This window comes from Pleurodeles waltl, chromosome 6 (assembly GCF_031143425.1).
Source record: "Pleurodeles waltl isolate 20211129_DDA chromosome 6, aPleWal1.hap1.20221129, whole genome shotgun sequence".
NCBI lineage: Eukaryota > Metazoa > Chordata > Amphibia > Caudata > Salamandridae > Pleurodeles > Pleurodeles waltl.
Genome location: NC_090445.1, coordinates 1139555574 through 1139567780, shown reverse-complemented (window position 1 = coordinate 1139567780; position 12207 = coordinate 1139555574). Strand labels below are relative to the sequence as shown.

Below are 12207 nucleotides of genomic sequence, written 5' to 3'. Positions count from 1 at the left end.
AATGCCCTAGTGCCATCTTGTGTCACTTTAACATCATTGTTTTTTACGTTAATGTGGTCCAACGAGGCTGAAATCCCTGTGCCTTATTCACAGGGTGGCGCAATGCATGCATTGCACCACTTCGCAACCCTTTGCGCTACAGGCATAATGTATGCAAAGGGGGCGTTCCCCATTAGGGGAGCCGTAAAAAATGACGTAAGGAAATCTATGAGATTTCCTTACGCCATTTTTTATGGCACTTTTAACGCCTGCTCAACAGCAGGCATTAAAAGGGGGCTTTTATTCTAAAATATGTTGGCGCTACTCCTGCAGAGTACATCAATAGCGTCATGACAAGTGGCGCTATTGCCCAAACCCTGCGCCATGGTGTACCATATTTTAAATATAGCACCCACATGGTGGCAGTTGGAGTGTGCTAAGGGGCGCAGGGAAAGTGGCGCTGCACTCTCTGCGCCACTTTCTATAAATCTGCCCCTTAGTCTTTCATGCTCTGGTGATGGACAAGCCTGTATCATTGAGTTGAGCACAACCAACACCCATTATTGAATTATCAGGTGGGAGTGACTCACCACCCCCACATAAATAGCCAGTGTTAGGGAATATGGCAAAATGGCAGCTACTTTGAGTGTAGTTGAGGTACATTCACTCTGATCACATGAAAATACTCCACATATGGCTGTAGCAGACAAAAATAACAAAGTCTATGTCTTATATGTTTACAAATTTAGCTGTGGGTGCTTTGTGGCCCATTTGGTGTGTATATATCTTTCCTGAAGACCTTTTGTGGTCAACTCTACAAAGCAACACTATTAATCACACAAATAAAGAGCTGGCCATTGGGCACCGCCATCTCAAACCGGCTAAATAACGATTTCTTTGTCTATAGCTCTATTTACTTAATTGCCAGCAGAGTAACTCTTTCTCAAGTTTTGGAATTGTATTTAATTTATTATGGGCAGAGTAACTCTTTCTCAAGTTCTGGATTTCCTCAGCTGTAGTGAGATCTCTGCACTTAGAATTTCAATCAATAAGATGAATGTGATTGGCCCAAGGCAGTGAGATACCAGCTCGGTGCAGCCTGTCCCGCTCCTGGTCAGGTGTACGGTTGCACTGGACGCTTAACCTCTCGTACGGTGTCACTGCGCTAAGCGGAGTCTGCTAGTGATGTGGCGCTTGCGCTCAGCATCCTGGCACTATAGCTTTTCTGTCACAAATTATTTATTGCTTTCTCTTGACATCTCTTTGCCTGCAACACCTGCAGACCTTGTGGTCACCTGCGGCTGGGGGAATCAATAATCTAACACAGGCCACGTGACACTTCGGGGGTTGATCTAAGGAGACTGCAAATGAAAATGGACAGGAAGGGGGTGTAGGATGATGATGAGGGTGACAGTAACACACGAGATGGGTGAGATAAAGCAAACTATGAAAAGGAGCTGCTTAAAACTGGCAAAGGATTCTAAAAATCAGGACTGGCAGAAAATGTTTTCGTTTCTGAATTTTGGGAAATTCGAAGATTTTGTAATATGTTAATATTTCCTTTTTACGAAAATTCGAGAAGTTCATGAGAGCCAAATTTCTCACCATTTTTGGCAATAAGTAGTTTGCTCATAAAATATGTAGCACCAGACATTTAATCCAGTAATAGGTTTACTGCTGGTATTTCACATGGCTCTCAGACCTAAAGTATGTTTTTGTGTAAAGATGTCTCAAGAGATAGGGGAAATTAATTTTGCTGACATTTATGAAAAAAATTCAATTTGTGTGGACACCTCCATTAAATATAGCAACTAGGTTTGAACTTGCTTTGCCTTTCTTGGTGGGGAGCACGGACGAAGATATCAATAGTGAAAGAGGTGCAGTGGCACCAGGGCCCAGGGGTGCGCCACCAACCATTTGTTCTCTGGCCAGACTTCTTCAGCTAAACGTACTGCGTCCTGGTTTGCCACTTAGGGTTCGTTATAGGGTGGCTACTGATATGCTGCTGCTTTTAAGTAATGATTTTTAAAAAAGCGTGTATGTCTTTATCTTTTTCTGCTTTTATTAGGCTTTTTCGTGTGTTTTTTTTTATCACTGAAACATGGCACCGCATCTCCGCCGAATAACCATTGTCTAAAAAGAGTGGGTTGCTGGTGTTAAATGTCTTGCCATGCAGGCTCCTTTATCGCCATTTGCGGTTCAAAGCGCATATGATGTCACTTCCCCTGGGAATTGGGACCATGAAAACATGATCATTAGGTCTCCAACAACTAACATTTCCAGACGGTTTCATGTCACCACAAACATCCTATTCCAGTTCCGCTTTCCTTTTATGAGCCATTATGATCAACCCGGAACTTCAAGAAAACACTGAGTTATCCCAAGACTTGCTCATGATGTCTCTAAGGACAAGGGGTCATCCGGTAAACGAATTCTTTGTTGCTGAATAGAGAAGACAGGAGTTTGTGGCAGTGGCTTTGGCACCTCGGGCCAAAGTCGAGGCTCCTAGACCGGCTACATGAGTCTTAGGTCTTGCTAACATTTTAATTATATCACCCAAATAACTGAATTTCATGTTAAATCAAATTCACAAAATTTATAAAAAATATTGCTTTATACAATACAATTTTACTATTTTTAATTACATGTGCACCTGGTATAAAAAGTCTTTGGACAAACCACTGAAAATTGGATCGCGCAGAAAATGTCTCACAGAGAGAGTCTCCTGGCGTATCTTTCCAGACTTTTTCAAGCAAGTGTGTGCTCACTTAAGGAAAAGTCACAAGAGATACCAGAAAACCACATTTCACCCCAGCATAGCAAGTTTGAATAATTTAATGACATTTTAATGGAATTTCACCAGATTTTGAAGGAATAGGAAATTCCACACACCGCCTAAAACATTAGCCTGCTCAAAATCTACCCTCTCCACCTATTATTAAATAGGCCTGTGGTGTGATTTTTGCTTTTATCCGCAAGGCGTGGGATGAGTAAATAAAAGTACTTGTGGAAAACAACTCTTACAACTGAATGTCCACAAGATATGGTCTTGAAGGAAGGTGCAGGAGTACGAAGAATTCTGAAAAGATAGATTTGTAGTGAACCTGGCTTGTAAAAAGAAGGTTCCAAGGCAGTAAGGCTAGGTTCACCGAGAAGGGAAGTGGAGAAAATGATTCACATAATGTAATACTTCAAAATTGCCATCAAAGTCTACAAAAAGGTTGTCCGATAGACATATATGGAAAGCACTCCCTACGGTTGAACACCTTTAAACCCACCATCTGGTCATTACTCCTCATACAAGCTTGTAAAAGTGGACACCAGAGCACTGGTGGTGCTAATCAGCCAGCGTATGTAGTGGCGTTTTCAGTTTTTTGTCTTGAGTTCCACAAGTTTGTGGAAGAAACTTTAGATTTTCTGGCCAAAGATACAGAGAGGGGCATTGGAGTAGAGGAGCACAGAGTAGGAAGAACACATTGAACATTAGAAAGATATTCCAGGGTAAACTGCAAAAAAGTTCTTGTGCTTTGAACTCGAAACCTCAGAGTGTCTGCCAAGGGTCAGCAGTTTGACAAACACAAAGCCAAGCCATTGTTAGGGAAGCCTAGGTCGTCATGGTGATATTATAACTTGACGGTGAATCATTGACGTGGTGAATGTACAATTGCACTGAGAAAATTCCATAAGTTCACTGTGCCCTTGAAAAAATGCGAGTAAGAGGTCCGGTAGATTGAAAGGAGATCCTGCTTTTTCAGGAAGGTAGTGGTGAAGATGGTACAGTCACCAGAGATGAATTTTTGTTGCCGGTGCATTCAGACTTGTAGTACAGCAATGGTTCTGTTAAAGATTAGAAAGGGGCAGTTAGAAGATGTTCAGTGTTAGAAAGTGGGTACTTCACATTCTGGATCTACTAATGTGTTAATGGGGCGCTGAGCCTCAATCTACCCTTATATGAAGTAGATGCCTGTTCTGGATCTACTCATAAACAAATTAGGTTCTTAATCTGCATTTACTCATACATAAATGAGGTGCTGAGTCTGGATCTACTCATGTACATTAGGTGCTTATTGCGTCTACTCATATATAAATTAGGTGCTTAGTCAAAATTTACTCTTATGTGTAAATTAAGTTCTTAGCCAGTGATGATCGAGTTTCTGACTTTAATTCTCAGCTTTCCACGCAATCTTTGTATAACTGCGTTAAGCTGCTAAATGACTCTTTCCACTAAACTTTTCCTTACACTTCTGGTTGTTTTCTTGTTTTCTTCATTCCTTTTAATTTTCTGGTCTATACCGTGTGATTCGAATAGTAGACACAGAGTTTGGCTCTTCAGCTCTTCGTATGTGGCATACTCTGCACTTTTACATAACTCCAAAACAACAAAGTTTCAATTTAAGTAAAATTCTAAATTGGTTCATTGGTCATGGTTTTTCCAGCAGGCAACCATCTTCACGTTTTCCCTTGTTACTTTACTTGAGGAGCACCCAGTTAGTCACCTGTCAGTTTTATGGGAAACGATAAACTTCGAATTTTCTGCATAAATAACCTGTGCCTTCGGATGAAAATCTCTACTCACCCCTGCCATTAACCCTTTGCCTATACCTCAGGGGCTGTGTTTATGACGGTTCTGTTTTTTAGGTCCAAAAGGTAAAAAAATGCGGGTACGAATGCAAGCTCAGGTTTCTCTCCTAATCTCTCTTGTGTTTGCATATGCATAAAGGGCCTCAGCGCCCTTTGTACTTCAATGACCAAACATAGCGACCTGTGAAAGTCACAGTTGCTTGATGGACTATGGTTCAAAAGACAAGAAAAGTAAACCCAAGGCAATCAAGATCACATCATATTCTACATTTGATGTACTTTTGATTCATTTCATTTATACAGTTTCGTACATGCCCAATTAGTAAGTGTCATTGCAATTGGCTTACATGTTAGAAGGATGGCTGTGTGAACTAGAAATTCAGCACTGACTGGCAAAAGTGTAGACGAGCATGACAGATTGTCAGTTTCCAAAAGCCTCTCCAAAAATGTTGGAACTTCATCAGGTCTCTTCTGTAATGAGGTTATTGGCGTTGGTAGAAAGTATTAAGAAGAGGCATCAGTCAGTATTTTCGCCATTAGGCTAAAAGTAAGCTACAGACAGGATGTTTTCCTATAAATTTATTCTTAACCTTTAGAAGTCTGGTGCACTTGAAGAAAGGAGGGTTGTGGTTAGGGATGGATTTGAAGAATGTTCATCAAATGAGGTCATATGAAAGATATGGTAGAGTAATCTATGGATAGATAGATAGATAGATAGATAGATAGATAGATAGATAGATAGATAGATAGATAGATAGATAGATAGATAGATAGATAGATAGATAGATAGACAGACAGACAGACATGTGTATGGGTACAAAGTATTTGAAGTGTTAACCTAGTCTTCCCATTCCTTTTGTAGGATCATCAGAACGAAAGTTCAGCAGCCCTTCCACCCAACACCCGATGGAACAGGCACCCCAGTCAGCGCGCCAGGCCACACCATTGGTAAGAGCACACAAAAAGAAAAGAATTGACAGACTTGGCATGTAAGGCTGTGTGTTTGCATTTCAAATGTGTATGCCTTGCAGCAGAACAGCGGTCACTATACTCGTCCATGTGAACCACTTGACATGCAGAATTTAGCAATATAGCTGATAGTATATATCTCAGAAAAAAACTGTAGGGTAGAGAAATGTAATGCAAGAGGCAACCGTGTGAGTGTGCTCTACACCTGAGATAATATAGGCTACCTTATTCTCACACTAAGGAAAACACGCACATGTCTGGTGTGCTAGTTTGTGGCTTGCAGGTCATTGTCCTTAACCTGCATATGATCCATGCGGAGAGGAGGCAGATGGTCATACGAGGCACTGCTCTCATAGGTTGTGAGCCCACCTACTGCACCCTTGCTTGGAAGAGGCCTCGCTGCTCCCTTTAGTTTAACAACAAGGTAATAATATGGGGTTTCATGTGACAGGAACTTGTAATAGGCTACATTCAACCAAACAGGAAGTATACCGATGTAGCACTCCTAGTTTGTGTGTGCTTGTCTGACCATCACCTGAAACAGCAGTTTATCTCTACAGTCTGTGTGGGTTCTTTTTTGCATGACAGTTTGTTTTTAGGACTTACACTCGGTGCAACAACACACACGTTATAAACCCACAAACTGCGAATAAACTCTACCAGACCAAAGCAGATAACACTGGTTATAGTCACTGAATATGTGTTTACTGGGCCCAAAGCACATGGTATAAACAGTCCAGTGTTTATAGTCTCTCTAACTGCCGGTAGCCAGAAGAAAAACTATTGAAAAAGCCAATACTTCTGGCTCTGGCAAGCATATTGTTTTTTTTTCCAACCATGCCATACACAGTAAACAGCACAAAGCTATACAAATAAAATTATAGAGTGGCACATCAGCCCAGGCACACCACCTCTGGCACCGATGAACATTCCATTTCATGCAGCTGTGCCCAGGTAATCAGGAGAAACGCTGTCACTCAGATTGGAAGACAGCCAATGGATGAAGTGGGCTGAACCATTGCCCAGTGCTGCATGCTGTGGTAGGCTAAGGCAAAATGTGAATGAGTGTTAAACAGAACAGTGAACGAAGATGTGTGACAGATGGCCTCTGTATGTATGTATGCATGTATGGATGTATCTTCATAATTGGGCAAATAATACAATTGCTGGGTTTATAGCTGATTTATGTGTCTGGCTGAACTAAGCACCATGTTTATAGTCGGTGTGTCTTCCTACAGTGAGCACACAATTCAAATTGTGCCCCTGAAAATAAGAACAGGTTTTGACACTCGTTATTATAAAGTGGTTTGGTTAGAGAAACCACCGTATTCGGTCCTGCAAATGAGGAGTGAGCTGTCTTCCTAACTGTGGAACCGACAATAGGAGATGGGATGTAGAACCTCGAAAAGCAGCGTAGAGAGGAGCTATAATTTAATATCCCATTGTATATTAGCACCGTACAGTACTTTATACTACTGGTGTGGCCGCGAAGCGCTGTTCTCGATAGTCAGGAGAGCCTGTCTCCCCCCACAAACGTGTCTCTGGGCACTTTATAAAACAGGTCCACCATTCTAGTAGGACCCTGTAATTGGCTTCGTGCTGCGATCTTCTACGCAGTGGATCAGCGCCTGTGTTTTGCAGGAGTAGGGTTCTTAAGCAAAGCGCCCAGGGCGTCGAACTCCGTGTAACATGCACAGCACTGTTTATTGCATTCAGGCAACAAGTCCCTTTTAATTTGGTCTAGCAAATTTACACTGCTAATCTCGGGTGGGGGGAAGGCAGAACGTAGGAGACTTAATTGAAAAAAGTAATTGTTGCTGTAGTGATTAAAAAAAATGCAGATGCCACTTGGGCCTTCCGGCTTTGGGGCTTTCTTCCCCAGGCTAGGAGGGGGCATTTGCGTGTGGGACCCTATCATTTCATGCTGCAGACCTTGGAAACAACCATGGCCTTCATCACACAAGTTAAATTATTGGTATTGCAGAAAGGGGCCTTTTGTCCCATTTTTGTTTTCTTTCTGTTGCGCTGTTATGTTTTCCTTAGTTGTGGGCGCGGGTTTATAGGCCTAGTCAATTGTTTAATAACTAGATCTCGCATGAAATTGTTGTGATGGGCAGGAAAGTGTAACTTGGCAGATCTCGCTCCCTTGTTCTCCCACTCTCAGCCTGACCTTGCTTCTGTGTCACCCTCACTCTTTGTTGCATTCTCTATTTCTCAGTCGTTCAACCTTATTGTCTGTCTCTATGCTTCTCAATATCTCTTTGTCTCTCGCTGTCTCTCCTCTCTCCCTCTCCCCACCTTTCTCCCGCTATCTCTGCCCCTCTTTCTCTTGTCCCGCTTGCACCCTTCTCTCTCTCTCACAATATCTCTTTCTCTGAGGAGGAGGCAGAGTTTCACGACTTTGCACCCCTAAAACCATTGGCATTCTGGTGGAAATGAGCAGGCGCCCTCCTAAAGTGCCACTTGCAGATTCCGTTCATCAAACAGTGCAGGTTCCTAGTTACTGAAATATTTTGTGCGTGTTTAGGGTGTAATTAAAATTAAAGCCCACCACAAAAGATGTCTGGACCCCCAGTATAACAGGGAAGTCATCATTATTCGGAAGGTTATCTCTTAATAACTGTAGTTAAAGGATGTTTCTTTTCTCCTAAAGTTTATAGAAGTATTGCCTGATTAGGATGTAAAGCTTCACCTTCAACAATGGTTATGAAGGTCATAGATTATTACCTGAACAGGATGCCGTGCTCCATGTTCAGCAATGCTTATAAAAGTCATAGAGTATTACCTGAACAGGATGCCGTGCTCCATGTTCAGCAATGCTTATAAAAGTCATAGAGTATTACCTGAACAGGATGCCGTGCTCCATGTTCAGCAATGCTTATAAAAGTCATAGAGTATTACCTGAACAGGATGCCGTGCTCCATGTTCAGTCACAGAGTATTACCTGAACAGGATGCCGTGCTCCATGTTCAGTCACAGAGTATTACCTGAACAGGATGCTGTGCTCCATGTTCATTCACAGAGTATTACCTGAACAGGATGCTGTGCTCCATGTTCAGCAATGCTTATAAAGGTCACAGAGTATTACCTTAACAGGATGCTGTGCTCCATGTTCAGCAATGTTTATAAAGGTCACAGAGTATTACCTTAACAGGATGCTGTGCTCCATGTTCAGCAATGTTTATCAAGGTCACAGAGTATTACCTGAACAGAATGCCATACTCCATGTTCAGCAATGGTTATAAAGGTCACAGAGTATTACCTGACCAGGATGCCGTGCTCCATGTCCAGCAATGGTTATAAAGGTCACAGAGTATTACCTGAACAGAATGCCATGCTCCATGTTCAGCAATGCTTATAAAGGTCACAGAGTATTACCTGAACAGGATGCTGTGCTCCATGTTCAGCAATGCTTATAAAGGTCACAGAGTATTACCTACCTGGATGCTGTGCTCCATGTTCAGCAATGTTTATAAAGGTCACAGAGTATTACCTGAACAGAATGCCATGCTCCATGTTCAGCAATGGTTATAAAGGTCACAGAGTATTACCTGAACAGAATGCCATGCTACATGTTCAGCAATGCTTATAAAGGTCACAGAGTATTACCTGAACAGAATGCCATGCTCCATGTTCAGCAATGCTTATAAAGGTCACAGAGTATTACCTGAACAGGATGCTGTGCTCCAAGTTCAGTCACAGAGTATTACCTGAACAGGATGCTGTGCTCCATGTTCAGCAATGGTTATAAAGGTCACAGAAGTATTGCCCGAATGAGATACCATGGCTAACATTCAGTATCTCCAGCACAGATACAGAAGTATTACATATTTAACTAGGGTGCTATGCTTTGGCACAACAATAGTTGTAAAGGTTACATAAGTATTACCTGAACTGGATACTATTTTTAACATTTATCAATTGTTATAAAGGTTACAGAGATATTACCTGATTAGCTTCCAATGGTTCACGTGCAGCAGTAGTAATATAGGTTAAATAAGTATTACATGAATAGGATGTAATATTTCTCATTCAGCCACAGTTTTCGAATGATCATGAATTAATCCGATTAGTTATCGATTTTCAACCTTTGTGAGGGTTGAAAAACACATAATTTAATATAAGGTAGTGGGATTGGAATATCTTTTTGATTTATTAACAGGTTTTTTTGTAGTGCATAAGCACCAGAAGGTGAATTAGGGCACTTTGCAAGGAACTTAAATGGAGTACATCACAAACAACAAGATCACATTTAGAAGGGATATTGCAATAGGTTTGATAGCAGGTCTTGGAACACCTTAAGTAGCAGGAAATTGACAACGATTGGGACATAAATGTGTCAGTTATATTGAAATGGAAGAGTGCGAATTAATTCAAGTAGAGGTGGACGAGAGGTGTTTCTAGTTATTTTTGGGATGTCAGAAGGGTGAATTTATCTTTAGTTCAAGAGGGAAAGAGATCCTAGCAGAGGTGGCATCACCAGAGAAGTCTGCCTGTGCAAGAGTGTTTTTGAGTTGAGATACTTCGAGATGTAGGGATTTTGATTTTCGAGTCCTATTTTGCCCCAGAAATAATGAAGGGATTGGCTATGTAATGCATAATTATAACTTTATCGTTGCCGGTGATGGCAGCCAAAGTAGATTTCTCAGAATTGGCATGATCTGACCGAATTTTCTTGACTGTATGAAAAGTATTGGTGAGGAGTGAAAGATGATTGTGTCATTTTATTGTAATGTGATCTAACAATGCCGTCCAGGGTTCCAGTAAAGTTTGCAAACAAGCCTCTCAGCCCTCATCTTGGTAGTTTACTGCTTGTCACCAGACCCTTTGTTATGTTGTGGCCTTGTTACATTCGGAAAGAGAAGAATATGTATTAATTTGGAAAATGTAATTATAGGAGGTCTCTAGCAAGACCTAGAAACTAAGGAAATATTAAAATTGCAAATTCAACAAATCGTTCCACATGGACATTTGGCCTGAGCCACCAATATCACATTATCTCAGGAATTACTTCATAGCATCAAACATTATCTCATATATGGCATTAAAAGTTACATCATTCATTACATCATAGATGACGTCACCACTCCTATATTTAGTTATAGAGGCAACAATTTTACCACAGTACCCCAGATATAAACCACACCCATCAAGTATTTCCAATCCACACTATTAGGTTTATGTCATATTGGATGGATTAACTAACATGAAAGGATCATATTACATATCGCATCCGATTGCGTCCAAAGTGTGAGTAGGTTAGTCCAGTCTGGTAAACATGGACTGAACTTCTTTCCTTGTCTATGTCTTAACTGGTGACACGACATTCTTTAGAAAAATACCACCCTTTGGTTAAAGCACTGTCCACAGTTGTGGCCAAACATATAAATAATGCTATTTAATAGTTATGAGTGATGTCAAGAGTCTCACTTTCAACGTCATAGTTGGAGATTAGTGTGATAAATGGAGCACAATATAAGAACGGTATACTTTTCCTACCAGGATTTCTTGCAAAGTAACATCCTCTGCAGACTACAGTTCAGCCTGCTTGTCAACTCGATCACAGACCTACAGGAGTGTAGATGTGCAAGTGGGGAGGCGGCTTATCTTGAGAAGTTACTAGTAGAAAAGCAGTGGATTGTCAGTATCCTCATGCATGGTACAGGGTGGAGCCATCCTCTGGTGGGATGTACTGAGTACTGAAAAGTCCAGGGAGGTGGTATGCTGCTCACCTCATGGCCATCTTTTTTTTCCCTTTTTCATTTTGTCCAGTTCCCAACACAGCATCCCCTCCCGTATCCAGCGCCGCCAATGATCCAGTGGGCTCTTACTCCATTAATGGGATCCTGGGCATCCCGCGGTCCAACGGCGAGAAGAGGAAACGCGACGAAGGTAGGGCAGAAGAGCGAACCTCACCCTTCCCTTTTTTATCCTTTGTCACCTGTGAACAGGCTCTGATTTCACGCTCCGGCATTCCAGCTGCTCGGAGGCCAGATCAATTTTAGCATCAAGGGCCGGTTTCAAGCACCATACTGCTGTCCGGGAGGTTCTTCTTCCCGAGTCTTTAATGACAGTGTCCTGTTTCCAGACACCTGATCTGGGGGCAGTGCCGGGGCACCCACCGTTGGAGCTAACTTAACACTGTTCTCTGCTGGAACGAACTGTAACCAAACTCAGAGGTAGCCTGTGCCCGAGAACTGAACTGTGGGCAAGCGAGGTCATCCCTACAGGGGAGAAGAGTTGCGTTGGCATCACAGAGAGTGAGAGATAGGCTCTGTCGATTTCTTGTTTTATTTGCATGAAATTGTTGTCTCAGCAGAGAATGTGTTGAGTTTAAGTAGAAAATATCTCAAAGACAGGCATTTTCTCCTCGAAACACTCTCCTGATAGTATTTCACATGCCTTTGTATATTCCCTAACATTCTGTTTTCACACAAGATAGCGGAAGGTGAATTTAATGATATTTTATATACTTTTGTGAAAATGTGCATAGTTTGGTAAATTAGCAATCAATTTAAACGCCGCTACTGAGAAGCACTTGTGCAACTTCACTATGTCAATACACACTGTCACACGTTTCACAAAGCTCAACATCTTACTTTAGCCCCCAGGAGGTGTGAAACGGGAATTTATTAGGGTGGGACCATGCTAGACTCTCAGGATAGCCGCTGGAGTCTA

General features: G+C 41.8%; 1 protein-coding gene across 13 annotated transcripts in view; it reads left to right on the top strand.

Moving 5' to 3' along the window:
- PAX2 (paired box 2) overlaps window positions 1–12207 on the top strand; it is a 123399-nt gene that overhangs the window by 39868 nt on the left and 71324 nt on the right. For all 13 annotated transcript variants that reach the window (XM_069240358.1, XM_069240351.1, XM_069240348.1 and 10 more), the window contains exons 4-5: window positions 5423–5508; window positions 11302–11421. In XM_069240358.1, coding sequence (XP_069096459.1) covers window positions 5423–5508; window positions 11302–11421 — 206 coding nt within the window. The remainder of the gene's footprint in view (window positions 1–5422; window positions 5509–11301; window positions 11422–12207) is intronic.